Source organism: Felis catus, chromosome D2 (assembly GCF_018350175.1).
Source record: "Felis catus isolate Fca126 chromosome D2, F.catus_Fca126_mat1.0, whole genome shotgun sequence".
NCBI classification, from domain to species: domain Eukaryota; kingdom Metazoa; phylum Chordata; class Mammalia; order Carnivora; family Felidae; genus Felis; species Felis catus.
Window position 1 is genome coordinate 47949430 of NC_058378.1, and position 19494 is coordinate 47968923.

The 19494-nt window shown below is 38.0% G+C and overlaps 1 protein-coding gene across 10 annotated transcripts in view; it reads left to right on the top strand.

Moving 5' to 3' along the window:
- MARCHF8 (membrane associated ring-CH-type finger 8) overlaps positions 1–19494 on the top strand; it is a 125260-nt gene that overhangs the window by 42202 nt on the left and 63564 nt on the right. For 7 of the 10 annotated variants that reach the window (XM_019813521.3, XM_045040329.1, XM_019813519.2 and 4 more), the window contains one exon: positions 6131–6310. In XM_019813521.3, the coding sequence (XP_019669080.1) occupies positions 6209–6310 (102 nt within the window). In that variant the 5' untranslated portion in view covers positions 6131–6208. Of the gene's footprint in view, positions 1–4075; positions 4282–6130; positions 6311–19494 lie in introns of those variants that run through there. The other 3 variants (XM_045040332.1, XM_019813520.3, XM_019813523.2) reach the window with 3 other exon arrangements.

Below are 19494 nucleotides of genomic sequence, written 5' to 3' on the forward strand. Positions count from 1 at the left end.
TGTCTCTCCCTCTCTCAAAAATGAATAAAAACATTTAAAAAATAAAAAATGATGTGGTATACACACACACACACACACACAATGGAATATTATTACTCAGCCATCAAAAAAAATGAAATCTTGCCATTTGCAATGAGGTGGGATGGAACTAGAGTGTATTACGCTAAGTGAAATGAGTCCAAGAAAGACAGATACCTTATGATTTCACTCGTGTGGAATTTAAGGAAACAAAAGGGATGACCATAGGGGAAGGGAAGGAAAAATAAGATAAAAATAGTGAGGGAGGCAAACCATAAGAGACTCTTAACTATAGAGAATAAACAGGGTTGCTGGAGGGGAGGTGGGGGGGATGGGTTAAATGGGTGATGAGCATTAAGGAGGGCACTTGTGATGAGCACTGGGTATTATATGTTAGTGATGAATCCTAAATTCTACTCCTGAAATCGATACTACACTATATGTTAACTAATTTGAATTTAAATTTTAAAAAAAATTAAAAATTCCTTTGGGCTCTCTTTCATTATACTATAAAGTTCTCTTTTTGTCTTATCACAGAAAAAAGTCTTATCTAGAAAAAATCCAACTGTAAAATAAGAGCAGTGATAATGTATTTATTTTCCTTCTTTGTTTAATTAGATTGACTCTTAAGGGTTTCGCCATGTGAGCATAAACTTAAATTTTGTTTGAGATAGATGTTTTTTAAAGTTAGGGATTCATCATTGCTGTTTAAGAATTCTGTGTTGATACTGGATTTTATCATTTGTTGACAGCACCTAATGACATAAACTACTGATTCCGAGGGTTTTGTTGGAAAACGGATTCTATTCCTGTGTGTTCTGGTGTCATGGTGTGTTGGTGACTCCCATTGTACACTGTGTACATACATATCTTGAGGTTCCCACAGGCATGTCAAGCTCAGTGTCCATGATGAGCTTTCCTTTACCCCCCACGCCTCTGCATCCTGGTCTTTTGAATGCACACCCAGAAACCAGGGTTCAGTTGAGTCCCTTCACTAGATTATGTCAGTCCTCCTTTTCAAATGGTCTCTTTCATTCCTCCGTATTCCCAACTTTAAGTCCTGCTTTGATCCTTCAGTGCTGTGTACTACAGCTGGTCTCCTCACTCCTCTTACTGCTTTTTTTTTCCTTTCTGTATCTGCTAGCTGTTGTGCACAGGCTTCTCGTTTTTATAGGAAATGTGCTCCTGATAAAAACACGCTTAATTTAAAGTTGTTTATTCTGAGTGCCATTCGAGATGTTGGCATTCAGCTCCGCACAATGGTGAGAAGGGTGCTGCTGGAGCCTGGCACCCTGTGTGCAGGGGTACAGGGAGGCAAGCAGACCTGGGGTGACTGTCCCTCAGGGAAGCCGCGACTGGCATCTTTGTCTTCTCCTGGCTGCCTCCTTGTTGTCTGTATTTGTCTCATCATTGTTGGAATGGACAGAATCTTTCATTTATCTTGACCATTTGGAAAGCACATAGAACAGCTTAATTGTTATGCCACACTGGTCATATTTTGCATCAGGCCTTCCTACCTCTCCCCTTGTAGGGATAGTGTGATCAGCCTTGCTTCTCCTTAGACTCATGCTACTAGAGATCCTTAAAAAATGTCAGAAAGAATTTGAGGTCTCAGTTGTGTAAATTTTGTGTCAGAATGAGGGGCAGGAGGACAGAAAATGGTACTGGAAAGACAAAGCTAACAACTGGCCTTTGTGAGGCACTGAGGGGAATCATTGCAGATGCCTGAAAAAGGAGGCTGGAAAATGTGCTGATGTTAAGAACCCTTACATTTGTGCACATGGACACAATCTTCTTTGGTCTTCACATTAACCCTGTGAACGGAGTAGAGATTATTACCTTTCTGTTTTACAGCTGAAGAAACAGAGCCTTTGAAATTCCTCAGTTTGCCCAACATCACACAGCATTCAAGAGTCAAGTCTTGAACTTAAATTTCTAATTGCTGATTTTGCACTCTTCCTGTTACCTCTTTCTCAAAACTGGAAGAGTGATAGGATAACAGTGACCATCTCCTTGTCATCCAGATACATTATATTGGGATAGCACTAAGGAAAAATACAGTTTTATCGATCTTAGTCCATATCAATTATTTACATATTTTTAAAAAAGTTTTGTTGAGATATAATTCACATTCTTTCAAATCCACTTATTTAAACTATATAATTCTGTGGCTTTTAGTATACTTAAGAGTTATGTGCCATTACCATAATACATTTTAGAACATATTCATAACTCTAAAAAGAAACCCTTTTAGCCATCATCCCCCCCATCATCCCCCATCCCAGTCCTTGGCAACCAGTAATCTACTTTATGTTTCTATATATTTGCCTATTCTGCACACTTAATACAAATGTAATCATATAATATGTAGTCCTTTCACTTTATAATGCCTTCAAGCTTCATCCATGTTGTAGCATGTATTCATATTTCATTTTTTTGTTGCTAAATAATTCCATTTTATAGATAACACATTTTATTTATCCATTCATTAATTTATGGACATTTGTGTGATTTCTACATTTTAAGCAAGATTCAGACAGTTTTCCAAAGCAGCTGCATATATTTCCACTGGCACTGTATGAGGGTTTCAGTGTCTCCACATCCTTGCCAACACTTACCTGTCTTTAAATATAGCCATAATTGAAGTGATATCTCATGGTGTTGATTTGCATTCTCCTGTTGGCTAATGATGTTGAACAACCCATTTTTCTTTTTTTTAAAGTTTTTGTTTTAATTCGGTTACATTAGTTACATTAGTTTCAGGTATATAATATGGTAATTCAGCACTGGCATGCATCACCCTGTGGTTATCTCCACAAGCGCGTTCCTTAATCCCTGTCACCTATTTGACCCGTTTTCTCACCTCCCTCTCCTCTGGCAACCATCAGTTCTGTATAATTAAGATTGTGTTGAACAACCCATTTTTCATTGGGTTATTTGTGTATTCATTGTTGAGTCGTGACAGCCCCTTTATGTATTCAACATACAAATCCCTTATTGTATGTTTTGCGAAAAGATTCATTCTGTTCTGTGGTTGACTTTTCACTTTTTTGATGATATCTGTTGAAGCACAGATGTTTTTATTTTGGTGATATTTAATTTATTTTTTTATTTGTGTGAGATAGGAGTCTAAATTCATTCTTTTGCATGTTGAAAAGACTGTTCTTTCCCCATTGAATGGTCTTGGAACCCTTGTTGAAAAACCAATTGACCGTAGTTACACGGGCTTATTTCTTGACTCTAAATTTTATCTAAAGTCTTCTAATCCATTGACATGACATATCCATTTCCATACTCTTAAACAACCAGTTTGTCCATTTCTTCTAGATATGGATGTTCATATTAGCTGTGCTGTATTTTTCAAGTTAGCATTAGTGGGATTGAAGTTCTCATGCCTGGATTGTCAGACATAGTGCAAAGGTTTAACTATTGTTCTTCATTACAGACGAATTGGTATAGATATTTGGAAACTATGCAAAGAAAATAGTATGAGTAATACCTGCTTTATGCTTTTCACATGAACCTTTGCAAAAAAAAAGTGGCATGGTCAGTTTTGTAGTTTGGCTTTTTTTTTCTTTTTTTTTTTTTTTAATTTTTTTTTCAACCTTTATTTATTTTTGGGACAGAGAGAGACAGAGCATGAACGGGGGAGGGGCAGAGAGAAAGGGAGACACAGAATGGGAAACAGGCTCCAGGCTCTGAGCCATCAGCCCAGAGCCCAACGCAGGGCCCGAACTCACGGACCGTGAGATCGTGACCTGGCTGAAGTCGGACGCTCAACCGACTGCGCCACCCAGGCGCCCCAGTAGTTTGGCTTTTAAGATTATCATTTTTATCCTAAATATGACATAGGAGAAGGATTGCTTTATGGTGACTTTCAGGTCTATAACCTGGAGATAGGGGTTCATATCAGAAGAGTAGCTTAAATGGCTGTAAGAAGGAGAGGTCCTTTAAAATTCTACAAAATATTTAAAACCCTCTCTCAGATTTGTGTTTATCTGGCATAAATAGTCCTCATCAGTCTTGTCATGGTCATGTACCAATGATGTAATAATGATTATTATACCAGAAGCACCAAAGGAAGCTATTGGCATGATGTATGGTGGGACTCTGGACATGGTTGGTTTGAGTTAGGTATTCCAAGAGACCACATGGAGTTTGTCATCTCTGACAGAGGACTTTGATGTATGAGTGATGAAGTGATGAAAAAACTGCTCACCAGTGACCATTGTGATCTCCCAGAGAGTATAAGACAACTAAGCTGTAAGTGCCTCTTGTGTAATATGAACATAAACATGCAGACCATTCGTTGGGCACAGTGCTCCATCTTGTATCAGGTTCATCAAAGGCTTGAGATAGAGTAGATGATATATAACATGTAGACACTGACATTCTAGTAATTGATTAGAGTATCTAGACATTAATATCACCTACTGTATTTTCCTGTTTTATGGGTATCAGTGATCACTCACCTATTATAAAACTAGACTTTTAAAAACAATATTCTTTTAGCTCATTTTCTCATAGTGTTGATCCCTTCCAGCTTCTTATTCCTTCTTGTTGCTTGTTGGTCAGAGAATCTTATGAGGGGAATTAATTTTGTGAGTTCTGTTGCTCTTTAATTTGGTTAAGTAACACTATCAGAGATGAAACAAGCCACACAAACACCTACCTTTGGTCCAGAGCAGAGTTTGGGGAGGGAGAGGTGGAATAAATGGCAGCCCTTCCGATGTGACCTTAGGGCTGGGTGGAATAAATGGCTACTCATCAAATATGACCTCAAGGTTGCCAGGCCCTCTTGTTTACACTCTCTGCCTATTGTCCCAACCTCCAGTGCATGGTTAATAAGTGAAGACCCCCAAATTAGAGATTCATTGTTTTAGTTTAATGTTTCCATCCTTTGTTAAAATTCAGATAGCATGAAACATTACTAGATTAAATGTTATGGATAATTTGGATATATAATTGGTTTTGTGTACTGAGTTTGATACATTTCAGCAGGGGTGGGTGAGGGGATAGAGAACACACAATTCAATTACCAGGAACTTTGGAGGAATGTAGGAGAAAACCAGAAAAAAGGCAGGTGTGCATGGAATCATTGAATCAAGCTTATTTAGAAACTATTATTTTACCTAAGGGCAGCCTTTTTAGGATCCCAGGAATATCCATGATGGCTCTAATCTTCCCTGAAAAATTCTTTAGAAAGGGGTTAGCAAACTACAGGCCATGGGCCAAATCTAGCCTGCCACCTGTTTCTGTAAATAAAGTTTTATTGAAACATAACCATTTTCATTCATTTGCACACTTACTGTGGCTGCTTTCACTCTGCAACAGCAGAATTATTTTTTTAAATGTTCATTTATTTTTTGAGAGAGAGCATGTGCATGTGTGCATGTGAGTGGGGGAGGAGCAGAGAGAGAGAGGGAGGGAGGGAGGGAGAGAGAATCCCAACCAGGCTCTGTGCTGTTAGTGCAGAGCCCGACGAGGGGCTTGATCTCATGAACAGTGAGATCATGACTTGAGCCGAAATTAAGAGTCAGATACTCAACTGACTGAGCCACCCAGGCACCCCACAGTATTCAGTAGTTTTAAAAAAATATGGCCCAAAGTGCCTAAAATATTTACTTTCTGGCCCTTTATAGGAAAAGTTTGCCCACAATTGGTCTAGAGAGTCTAGACTTTCAGAAGGTTAAGCATAGATCATATGTATCTTAAATTTATTTTAGACTTTTAAGCCTTTTATCTTACCATTGTGTGGATTCAGGGGCAGTGGTTTTAAGGAAAGATCACTACTTCTATCAGAATGAATGCTTGTTCAAGGAAAAAAATTAACTTTAAAAATATTCTTAAAGGATGACACTGCTGTATTTAAAACCTAATAGCCAATGGAAAATTAATACCTGATTATACATGTACATGCCTCTTTCAGGTGTGCCCATCTTATTACATGAGAAAAATGTTAAAATTTCTCCTACAAACATTCATCTTGTTGTTTATGAAGACCAGGTATTTGTGTCAGATACTGTAACTGGTTCACATATGAACATTAATATAAAATGCTAATCTCACTGTTGGAAATTTGAAGTGTTATGTCTTGTCTTCTCTCTCTCAGCTTGAAGTCCATGGCCCAAAATGACTCTACCACTGGAGACTCTGTTCAGTAGAGAAGACACCCAGACAGGAGGCTGGGATGAGCATGCCACTGCATCAGATCTCTGCCATTCCAACCCAGGATGCCACCTCTGCTAGAGTCTACAGAAGTAAGACCAAAGAAAAGGAGAGGGAAGAGCAGGTATTAGGAGGATGCCTTTTTTAGTTTCATTATTTTTGTTGTTTTCATTAAACACAGCCTAGAATGATAAACTCTGATGATCAAGGTTTTCTCTGCTAACATACTAAAATGCGTGTGGTGTAAATATTAGTTGGGCTCAGAAGTTCTGTATAGGTTTTTAGGTTTTCAGACTTTGGTATCCCCTTATTCTGCCATGGTTATACATGACTTACTTCTCTTCATTGCCTAAAATTATATAATTTTTTTCTGGTAAATCTCTGAGTAAAAGTTCTTTGAATTCTCAGAACATGATGCAAAAGGATAAATTAATCTGAACCAAGATTTTGTAAATACCTCGTACATACTAGTCTCTGCTTGCTTTAAGGGTATCATAGTTAACATCACAGAGCCTGTCTCTGCCTTCGTATGGCTCTTGATCTGGCCTGACAATTAAAATGAATTAGAGTCTAATGACAAGGTCAGTAATAGAGGAATTCAGGGCCACCAAATTCCAGCCCAAGGGGTCAGGCAGGAATGGCTTCCTGGAAAAGATGACATTTACATAGAGAACCTGAACAGTGACCTGGAGTTAGCTCAGAGAAAGTAGAATGTTCCAGTTAGGAGAAATATTATATGCTGAAAGCCCAAAGGTTTAAAGCAAGATGAGTTTGAAGAGATTAAAATAGAGTAACAGGAACATAAAGGGCAGTGGCAAGATAGGAGGTTGGAAAAGTTACAGGAGGTACCGTAAGGAGTTTGGATTTATTTTTGCAGAATGAATGATCAAATTTGCATTCTTAAAACTTTCACTCAGACTGCAGTTTGGAGAGTGAATTGAATCAGTGGTAAGAGACTAGTTAGAGGATCATTTAATAACCTACTTAGGCCAAGTTTGGCAAACTTTTTCTGTAAAGGGTCAGATAATAAATGTTTTAGACTTTGTGGGCCAGTCACATCTCCTCAGTTCTGCCACTGCAGTGTGAAAATAGTCAAAGACAATATATAAACGAATGGTCATGACTGTGTTCCAATAAAACTTGACTTGCAAAATCTGGTAACAGGCCAGATTTGGCCTGCAGGCTGTAGTTTGCCAATCCCTGGCCTGAGGAAAAGGTGATGGTGACTTCGTCTGGGATGGGGTAGTGGGGATAGAGAGATATTTAATTTATTAATCCACTGGGCTTGATAATTGCATGGGGGGTGAAATAGGGGGGAATCATGGGTATCTCCTGCTTTCTCCTTGCCTTTACCATGTGCTGCACAAACATGTGCTGATTAGTTCTCACAGCATTCCTATTCCGTAGTAAATCTTTCCTGATGACTCTAAAGAATCCTTGTTAAATCAGAAAGTATTAAGTCTTGTTTGAAGGTGAGTGATTATAGTTGATGGGATACCATTCTTTGCTTTATTTCATAAATAATTAGAAAAAAAACAAATCTGTTGGGGGACCTGGGTGACAGTCCGTTAAGCATCCAACTCTTGATTTTGGTTCAGATCATGATCTTATGGTCCTGAGATCAAGCCCCGTGTTGGGCTCTACGCTGCCAGTGGAGCCTGCTTGGGATTCTTTCTCCCTCTCTCTCTGCATCTCCCTCACTCATGCGCACACTCTCTCTTACTCCCAAAATAAATGAACTTATTAGAAAAAAACAAAGAAATCTGTTATATCATAGCTCTTGAAGTACATGGACTGTGGAAAATGAAAAGGTACAATATAAATTAAAAGGGGTCTCCAGGGGCGCCTGGGTGGCTCAGTTGGTTAAGCATCCGACTTTGGCTCAGGTCATGATCTGACCTGCGTCGGGCTCTGTGCTGACAGCTTGGAGCCTGGAGCCTGCTTCAGATTCTGTGTCTCCCTCTCTCTCTGCTCCTCTCCAACTTGTGCTCTCTGTGTCTCAAAAATGAATAAATGTAAAAAAAAAAAAATTTAAAGGGCTCTCCATATTCTTAGTTTGTGTTTTCCTTTTTTCAGTTGTTTGTATTGTCAGTCTGCACCCTTTCTATTTTGCTGAGCTCCTGGGAGGAGTGTGGTCAGCATTGATTGAAAGGCTGGCCAGGGCGGTAATGGAGTAGGTGGGTTTTGGATGTAGTATTTTCAGTATTTCAGTTTTTCCTCAAGTTGCTGGAGATGGGAGAATACCCCCCAAATAATCTTTCCTATATTCTTTCAGTTTTCACTTAAGTTAATAGTCTTCATTTAAGATTCATTTAAATTAATGGTCTTTCTTAGAACCCTTTAGCCCAAATGGATTTTTAATTTTTAAAAAAAATTTTTTAATTAATTAATTATTTAATTATTTATTTATTTACATTCAAGTTAGTTAGCATATAGTGCAATAATGATTTCAGGAGTAGATTGCTTAATGTCCCTTACACATTTAGCCCATCCCCCTTCCTACAACCCCTCCAGCAACCTTCTGTTTGTTCTCTATATTTAAGAGTCTCTTATATTTCGTCCCTCTCCCTGTTATTATATTATTTTTGTTTCCCTTGCCTTATGTTCATCTGTTTTATATCTTAAATTCCTTATATGAGTGAAGTTATAAGATATTTGTCTTTGACTAATTTCACTTAGCATAATACCCTCTATTTCCATGCACATAGTTGCAAATGGCAGGATTTCATTCTTTTTGACTGCTGGATAATACTCCATTGTACATATGTACCACATCTTTATCCATTCATCACTCGATGGACATTTGGGCTTTTTCCATACTTTGGCTATTGTCAATAGTGCTGCTGTAAACATTGGGGTGCATGTGCCCCTTCGAAACAGCATATCCCTTGGTTAAATACCTAGTAGTGCAATTGCTGGGTTGTAGGGTAGTTCTATTTTTAGTTTTTTGAGGAACCTCCATACTGTTTTCCAGGGTGGCTGCAACAGTTTGCATTCCCACCAGCAGGGCAAAAGAGATCCTCTTTCTCCACATCCTCACCAATATCTGCTGTTGCCTGAGTTGTTAATGTTGGCCATTCTGACTGGTGTGAGGTGGTATCTCTTTGTGGTATTGATTTGTATTTCCCTGATGATGAGTGATATTGAGCATTTTTTCATGTGTCAGTTGGCCATCTGGATGTCTTCTTTGGAGAAGTGACTATTCATGTCTTTTGCCCATTTCTTCACTGGATTATTTGTCTTTTGGGTGTTGTGTTTGATAAGTTCTTTAAAGATTTTGGATACTAACCCTTTATCTGATATATCATTTGCAAATATCTTCTCCCATTCTGTCAATTGCCTTTTAGTTTTGCTGATTGTTCCCTTCACTGTGCAGAAGCTTTTTACCTTGATGAGGTCCCAGTAGTTCGTTTTTGCTTTTTTTCCCCTTACCTCCAGAGACATGTTGAATAAGAAGGTCCTATGGCCGGAGGTCAAAGAGGTTTTTGCCTACTTTGTCCTCTAGGATTTTGGTAGCTTCCTGTCTTACGTTTAGGTCTTCCATCCATTTTGAATTTTTTGTGTGTGAATGGTGTAAGAAAGTGGTCCCAGGTTCATTTTTCTACATCACTGTCCAGTTTTCCCAGTACCATTTGCTGAAGAGACTGTCTTTATTCCATTGGATATTCTTCCTGCTTTGTCAAAGATTAGTTGGCCATATGTTTCTGGGTCCATTTCTGGGTTCTCTCTTCTGTTCCATTGATCTGAGTGTCTGTTTTGGGGGCCGGTACTATACTATCTTGATAATTACAGCTTTGTAATACAGCTTCAAGTCCAGGATTGTGATGCCTCCAGCTTTGGTTTTCTTTTTCAAGATTGCTTTGGCTATTTGGGGTCTTTTCTGGTTCCGTACAAATTTTAAGATTGTTTGTTCTAGCTCTGTGAAGAATGCTGGTGTTATTTTCATAGGGATTGCATTCAATATGTAGATTGCTTTGGATAGTATTGACATTTAAAAAAATGTTTTTTAAATATTTATTTATTCTTCAGAGAGAGAGAGAGGGTGTGAGCACAGGAGGAGCATAGAGAGAGGGAGACAGAGAATCTAAAACAGGCTCCAGGCTCTGAGCTGTCAGCACAGAGCCCGATGCAGGGCTTGAACCCACAAACTGTAAGTTCATGACCTGAGCCGAAGTCAGATGCTTAACCGACTAAGCCACCCAGGTGTCCCCCCCAAATGGATTTTTAAATACCACTAAATAGTACATTTTTTTAGTCTAGGGTGCTTGCCTGCCTATACCAAGCTGAGGTTGCTTGGTCCCTATTCATTGCAGTATTGAATTTGGACACCAGGTGGCAGGAATTTCTTGGAGTATATATGTGCAAGCTATACTTGTTAGGAGTAAAGGAAGAAGTCCAACATTTTAGCCCAGGAAGAGATATTCTTTTTGATATAAAACCCTATTACAGATTTGTTGTGGTGGATGTTCAGTAAATACTTATTGAATTGATCTATTTAATGGGGGTTTTTAAGGTTTGGATAAGTAGTATTAACGGCTATATTCATGGAATTGGGATTTTTTAAAAAAAATATAACTTATTGTCAAATTGGCTAACATACAGTGTGTAAAGTGTGCTCTTTGTTTTGGGGGTACATTCCTGTGGTTCATCGTATACATATAACACCCAGTGCTCATCCCAGCAAGTGCCCTCCTCAATGCCCATCACCCATTTTCCCCTCTCCCCTCACTCCCCTATCAACCCTCAGTTTGTTTTCTGTATTTAAGAGTCTCTTATGGTTTGCCTTCCTCCCTCTGTGATTTGGGATTTTTTTATAAGTTCATTTGTTTTTGAGAGAGAGAGAGAGAGAAAGCGCAGGTGGGGGAGGGGTAGAGAGAGGTAAAGAGAGAATCCCAAGCAGACTCCACACTGTCAATACGAAGCCTGATGTGGGACTCAAACCCACAAACATTGAGATCATGACCTAAGCTGAAATTGGACACTTAACCAATTGAGCCACCCAAGTGCTCCTGGAATCAGGATTTTAATTGGTATTGGGAAGAGGGACCATTCTGTTTCACTTTAGCGTGGGGAATAGTTGGAACACCTGATGGCAGTGTGACAGTTTTGGGAATCAGGGAGCCAAGGTGAGGGGACAGATACTGGAATTGCAGCTGAGACAGGAGCTTTGAAGGGCCCCATGAGTTTTGGCAGCAACTGGCATATTGCTGAAAATGATTTTTGTAGGTGTCAGAGTTCTGAAATATGGTATCAGAATTGGTTTGGAAGGCACATTTTTGTCCATTAGAGTTTTCCTTTATCCAGTTTCCTTGGTATGGTGAGTTCAAAAAAGAATCCTTTGGTGTGATTTCTGATGGCTTGTGTTTGGGAGAGGAAGAGAGGGGAGGGTAAGAGAAGCTCTGCAGAGAGAGGCATTCCTTCCTTCCCTCCATCATTTGTTCTTCTTAGAGCCGCAAAGGTGAACTTTATCTCACAGTCTCCTGGTAGGATAACATGAGATGGCTCATTACATCAATAAGAATTTTATTCCTTTTGAATCTTGTGAGAAGAGAGGCATTGCAGTTTACAGAATCAAATAATCCAGCTGTTAACATCGACATTTTGTCATGTTTATAGATGTGTGGTTCTCTAACGCCCATTGCATGAGCCCATATCTATACAGTTCTAAGAAGAGTTCATGACATTTACAGAGTAGTCAATACAGTTGATGAATAAATGAATGAATTTAGTTTTAATGGTATGGGAACCACTATGGAAACAAGAGGATTGTTTTATAATTCATCAAAGGATTTCTGCTCCTATTGCTTATGAATTGGGTAGCTGTTCCTTGAGTATTTTTTTTCTTAGTGTTTTCTAAGTATTGATCCATTACTTTCCAGACTCTGGTCTGCATTTAGAAACCTGATATGGAGGTGGTTTGCATTCCTTCTAAACAAACATTTTCTTTATAGTGTTTTGGGGAGATATTTTCTTTTTCTTTATAGTTTAGAGAGTTATCAGTTAATTTCTTATCTAGACCTAACTGTGTTTTGTGGTTTGATAGGTCCCTCTACATTTTTCTTTCTCTATTTTTTTTAAGGAGACTCCATACCCAGTGTGGGCCTCAAACTCACAACCCTGAGATCAGGAGTCAGATGATCCATCAACTGAGCCACCCAGGTGCCCCCACCTTTACATTTTTCAAGATTATTTTTTATGTTTTATTTCATTAAAAAACATTTTTTTTAAATATTTATTTTTGAGAGGGAGAGGGAGAGGGAGAGAGAGAGAGAGAGAGAGAGAGAGAGAGAGAGAGAGACAAGACGTGAGTGGGGGAGGGGCAGAGACAGAGGGAGACACAAACTCTGAAGCAGACTCCAGGCTCTGAGCTGTCAGCACAGAGCCCAATGTGGGGCTTGAACCCATGAACCGTGAGATCCTGACATGAGCCGAAGTAAGACACTTAAGTGACTGAGCCACCCAGGCACCCCTTATTTCATTTTTGACAACTGTATTAAGGTAAAATTGACATATAATAAATAGAACATATGCATTATTATTATTATTATTATTACTATTATTATTTTTTAAAGCTTATTTATTTTCAGAGAGAGAGTATGAGTGGGGGAGTGGCAGAGAGAGGGAGACACAGAATCCGAAGCAGGCTCCAGGCTCTGAGTTGTCAGCACAGAGCCTGATATGAAGCTCGAACCATGAACTGCAAGATCATGACCTGAGCTGATGTCGGATGCTTAACCAACCGAACCACCCAGGCACCCCTAAACAGTACATATTTAAGGTGTACAGTACCTTCACAAGCAAGATTGTGAACGTATCCATCACTCCCAAAAGTTTCCTCATGCCCTTTGTAATCATTCCCTCCCACCCTTCTCTAACCCCTTCCTCAAGCAGTCACTGATCTGCTTTATTTCACTCTAGATTAGTTTGTGTTTTGTAGAGTTTTATATAGATGGAGTTATATACTTTTTGTACTCTTTTTGTCTCTTTGTACGTATTTTTTGTCTCTTTTTAAAGGCTAATTCTTTCAAGATTCATCCAAGTTGTGTGTATCAGTAGTTATGTCCTTTACTTGCTGAGTAGTATTCATCGTATGGATACACTACAATTTGTTTATTCATTCTCCTGTTGATGGACATTTGGATTGTTAACCAGATTGCGGTTGTTATAAATAAGGCTCCTAACATTCGTACAAGCCCTCGTATGGACATATATTTCCTTTCCCTTGGGTAAATACCTAGGGTGGAATCATATGGTAGATGTATGTTTAACTTTTTGAGATACTGCCATACTGTTTTCCAAAAGCGATTGCACCACTTTACATTCCTACTAGACGTGGAGAGTTCCAGTTCTTCTGTATCTCTGCTAACATTTGCTATGGCTGTCTTTCATTTTAGTATCTAACAGGTGTATACTGGCATCTCATTGTGGTTTTAATTTGCATTTCCCTCATGAGTAATGATGTTGAGCATCTTTTCATGTACTTATTTACCATCCTTACGTTTTTTTTGTTGAAGAGCCTTGTTAAATCTTTTGTCCATTTAAAAAAATGGTGTTTTTTTTCTTATTTTTGCATTTTGTATTCTAGATATAAGTCCTTTATCAGATACGTGCTTTATAAATGTTTTCTCCCAATGTCTGAATTGTCTTTTTATGCTCCTGCCTATGTCTTTTGAAGACTAAAGTTTGGTTTTAAATTTTTTAATTTTGATGAAGTCAAATTTATCCTTTTTTTCCCTTGTACATATTGTACTTTTGGTATTCTATTAAGAAAGCTTTACCTAACCCAAAGTTGCAAATAGCATCTTAGAACTTTTATACTTTTGGTTTTACACATATGTCTAAGATCTGTTTTGAATTAATTTTTGTATATTGTATGAGGTATATATCTAGTATCATTTTCTGTGTATATGAATGCCCAATTGTTCCAGTACCACTTGTTGAATAGACTGGACTGTCTTTTCTCCATTGCATTATCTTAAATCAGTTGCCCATTATGTGTGTGCATATTTCTTGACTCTCTTCTGTTTCAGTGATGTATTGACTATCTTTATACCAATACCACATTGTCATAAACACTACAGTTTAATAACTTTCGAAAATCAGATAGTGTTCTTTTTCAAACTTGTTTTGCCTATTTTAGTTTTTTTGTACTTCCATATGAATTTAAGAATCAGATTGTCAGTTTCTACACACACACACACACACACACACACACACACACAAGTCTTCTGAGATTTTTATTGGGATTATTGAATCTGTAGTTCACTTTGAGGGAAAACCGACACTTAAGAAGATTGAGTCTTGGGGCGCCTGGGTGGCTCAGTCAGTTAAGCGTCTGACTTTGGTTAAGGCTGTGATCTCATGGTTCATGAGTTTGAGCCCTGCATCGGGCTCTGTACTGACATCTCAGAGCCTGGAGCCTGCTTAAGATTCTGTGTCTCCTTCTCTCTCTGCCCCTCCCCCACTCACACTCTGTCTCTCTCTTTCAAAAAATAAACAAACATTAAAAAAAATTTAAAAAAAATATTGAGTCTTGACCCATGAACAAGGTATGCCTCCTCTTTAAGTCTTATCTAATTTCTCTCAGCAATGTTTTCTAGATTTCAGTGTGTAGATAGGTCTTACATACCTTTTGTCAGATTATCCCTGTTTAATTGGTATTTTTGATGCTGTTGTAAATGGTGCTGTTTTTTAGAATTTTAATTTCTTATTGCTTGTTGCTAGTACATAAAGATAAAATTGATTTTTGTGTGTTGATATTTGTATCTTGTGTCTTGTTTGCAATTTTGGCAAACTCACTTATTAGGTTCCAGTAGCTTTGATTCCGTTAAATTTTCTACATAGGCAATTGTATCATTTGTGAATAAAGTTTTACCCTGCCCTTTTCTACCTGGATGCCTCCCTGCTTTTTGGTCCTAGTGAAAACCTCCAATCCTTGTGTTGTTCTTGATCTTAGGAGAAAGGCATTTATTCTTTCAGCATTAAGTATGATGTTAGCTGTATGTTTTTAGTAGATACCCTGTGTTGGGTTGAAGAAGTTCCCTTCTATTTCTGGTTTGCTGAGAGTTTGATTAGGAATGGATCATGGGTTTTGTCAAATGTTTTTTTGTGTCTTATCAAAGATAAAGCTGTATTCTTAATTTTTTTTAATGTTTATTTTTAGAGAGCAAGCATACAAGTGGGGGAGGGCAGAGAGAGATGGGGACAGAGGATCTGAAGTGGGCTCTGTCTCGATGTGGGGCTCAAACTCAGGAACTGCAAGGTCATGACCTGGGCTGAAGTCAGACGCTTAACTGACAGCCATCCAGGTACCCCTCTTTTTAAAAATTTATTTATTTTGAGAGAGACAGTACAAGTTGGGGAGTGGCAGAGAGAGCTAGAATCTCAAGCAGGCTCTGCACTGTCAGCACAGAGCCCGATACAGGGCTCAAACCCATGAATCATAAGATCATGACCCGAGCCAAAATCAAGAGTTGGGTGCTTAACTGACTGAGCCACTCAGGTGCCCCATAGGTAAATCTGTATTCTGGTTAAAGCAGCAAGGGCAGATTTTATTCAGTAATAACTATTGTGATAGGGAGGAAAGTCCAGTGTGAACTGAACTCCGCTTCTTTTTGTGTGGAGGTGACTCGATGTTTTAAAAGGATAATGAGGGAGTAGAAAGGAGGAACAAATGGGAAATGAGTAGGGGCTTGAGTAGAGTCAGGGATGTAAAAATTTACAAAAAGCTGGAAGAGAATTTGGTCATTGTGATTAAGCCAGCTGGGTTTGCTACTTCATGCCTATTCAAGTTAGGCTTGTACTCGCCCATAAAGATTGGGAGATAGGGGCTCTGTCTTCAGGGATTGGCTGGAACAAACAGTAAATACTTTTGGCAATCTTGAGTTTTCCCAGGCAGGAACTTAAGAGGGTTGGAATCATCATCCTAGGAATACAGCCATGAGAAGTTAGAAACTACACTAGTGTTTGTTCAAGTCTTTTAATGCAGAGGTTTGGATGGAGTCATATGTACCAAAGAGTTCCTACAGTTTAGTCTACTGAGGTGATCATAATGGTTTTTATTATTTTGTGTATTTGTCAATGATCTCCAGAGAGAACCAATAGGATATCTTTATCTATAGATACAGGTATGAGATTTATTATGGGAATTGGCTCACATGATTATGGAGGCTGAGAAATCCGACCAGGCTGCTGTTATTTGCAGCTTGGAGAATCAGGAAGTTTGGTGGTATAATTTAGTATACATCCAAAGGCCCAAGAATCAGGGAAGTAGATGATATAAGTCTCAGTTTGATTCCAAAGGCTGGAGTCTGAAGGCCTGAGAACCAGGAGTACTGATATCCAAGGGCAGTATAAGATGGATGTTCTAGCACAAGCAGAGAAAATCCACTCTTCCTCTTTCTGTTTTATTCAGGCCCTCATTGGATTGGATGATGCACTGGGGGCATTGAAATATGAACAACTTCTGGAAATGCCTTCATAGAAGCACCCAGAAATAATGTTTTATCAGCTATCTGGGAATCCATTAGCTCAGTCAAGGTGACACATAAAAGTAACCCTCACAGTTTGTTAATATGGCAAAGTACCCTGGTTGGTGTTTTTTTGTTTTTGTTTTGTTTTTTTTTTTTTAATGTTAAACCAACCCTACATTTCTGGAATAAAGCATACTTGGTTATAATGTATTAATATATTTATAAATTATTGGATTTGAATTGCTAAAATTCTTGTCTAGAATTTTTGCATCTGTGTTCAAAAGGAATATTGGTCCATAGTTTTCTTTGATTGTAATGTTTTTGTCTGATTTTGTCATAGCAACAGTACCGGCCTCATTCAATGATTAGGGAATTATTTCCTCCTCTTCAGTATTTTAGAAGAGTTTAGAGTTGGCATTACTATTTCTTCCTTAAGGTTGGTAGAATTAACCAGTGAAGCCATCTGGGTCTGGAAATTTTTTGTGAAAAAGTTTTAAACTACAGTCTCAATGTCTTTAATATAAGGCTATTTAAGTTAGCTGTTTTTTCTTGAATGCACCTTGATAGATTGTGTCTTTCATAGAATTGGTCAGTTTCATTGTTTATTGGTATAGAATTGTTTATAATGTTTATTATTGTCTTAGTCCATTCTGGTTTGTTATAACAAAATACCTCAGACTTGGTGGCTTATAAACAATAGAAAATTATTTCCCATAGTTCTGTAGTCCCAGATCAAGGTGCCCGCATGATCCAGGGTGAGGGCTTTCTTCTGGGTTGCAGACATCTCATTATATCCTCACATGGCAGAAGTGGTGAGGGATATCTCTTAAGACTTCTATAAAGACATTAATCCACGCGTGAGAGCTCTGCCATCTTGACCTAATCGCATGCAAAGCCCCACTTCCTAATACAACCACATTGGGCCTTAGGATTTCAACATATGAATATGAATTTTGGGGAGACACAGACATTCAGCCTGTAGCACCGATTATCCTTTTTTCTTGATCATCTGGTCATAGGTTTATCAATTTAAGTGAACTCAAAGAATTCTTTCATAGATTTTCTCTGTCATTTTTTTCTTTTTTCTTTATTTTTTGGCTTTTGCTTTGATATTCATCATTTTGTTTTCTTTGTTTCCTTTGAGTTTAATTTGCTCTTCTTTTCCTAGCTTCTTTTTTTTTTTTTTCAACGTTTATTTATTTTTGGGACAGAGAGAGACACAGCATGAACGGGGGAGGGGCAGAGAGAGAGGGAGACACAGAATCGGAAACAGGCTCCAGGCTCTGAGCCATCAGCCCAGAGCCTGACGCGGGGCTCGAACTCACGGACCGCGAGATCGTGACCTGGCTGAAGTCGGACCCTTAACCGACTGCGCCACCCAGGCGCCCCCTTTTCCTAGCTTCTTAAGGTAGAAGCCAAAGTTATTTATTTGAGATCTTTCTTATTTTCTAATGTAGGTATTTAGCAATTAGAAATTTCCTAATTTCTGCTTTTGTGGCATCCAGCAAATTTTGCTTTGAGTTTCATTTTTATTCAGTTCAAAATACTTTCTAACTTCCTTTTGATTTCTTCTTTGATCCATGGTATTTTTAAGTATGTTATATAATTTTCAAAATTTCTGGACTTTCCGAGATCTTGCTCTTATTTATTTTTAATTTAATTGCATTTTGTCTGTGGACATATTTTAAATAAGTTAAATCCTTTAAAATTTATCAAGGCTTGTTTTATGGCACAGAACATGGTCTCTTTTGGTAAATGTGCTATGTACACTTTAGAAGAATGTGTATTCCTCTGTTGTTGGATGCTGTGTCCTATAAATGTCAGGTCAAATTGATAGTGTTTTCCAAGTTTACTCTATCCTTGAATCTAGTTGTTCTATTAGTTGAAAGAGTGATGAAATTGCTGATGGTAATTATGGACTTGTCTTATTTTTCCCAGTTTTGCTACATGTATTTGATTCTCTGTTATTAGATGCATAAACACTTAAGATTGTTTGAGCTTCTTGATAAATTAACCCCTTATTATTATGAAACGATTATTTTTATTGTGGTGATAATATTTTTTGCTCTGAAATCTACTTTGATAATAATATAGGCATTGCAACTTTCTTTTGATAAGTGTTAGTATGGTATCATCTTTTCTGTCTTTCTACTTTTAATCTATTTGTGCCTTTATATTTAAAGTGCTCTTGTATAAGCAGCATGTGGTTGGGTCTTTTTATCCAGTGTGGTAGTCTCTGCTCTTTATTTAGATGTTTGGGCCATTTATATCTAATGCCATTATTGATACATTATTGATAGGTTAAATCTTCCTATTCATTTTCTATTTGTCTCATCTGCCTTTGTTTCTCCTTTTCATCTCTTTCAGGCTTTGTTAATTATTTTTTAAGATTTAATTTTTTATTCTTTTTTTTAAGTTTATCTATTTTTGAGAGAGAGCGCATGCACGCATGTGCAAATGGGGTAGGGGTGGAGAGAGAGGGGGAGAAAGAGAGAATCCCAAGAGTCTCCGTGCCTCTGTCAGTGCAGAGCCAGATGTGGGGCTTGATCTCACAAACTATGAGATCATGACCTGAGCTGAAATCAAGACTCAGTCACTCAACTGACTGAGCCACCAGGTGCCCCAGATTTTTATTCTTTGTTGGCTTGTAAGCTATAACTTTGTTTTAGTCGTTTTTAATTTAATTTATTTTTTATTTCTTATCAGGGTTTATAATAGTATACATTTTTAACTTATCACAGTCTACCTTCAAGTGATAATACTTACGTATACTATAAAAACCTTACAATAGTATACTTTCATTTCTCTCCTCCTGGCTTTCATGGTATTGTTGTCA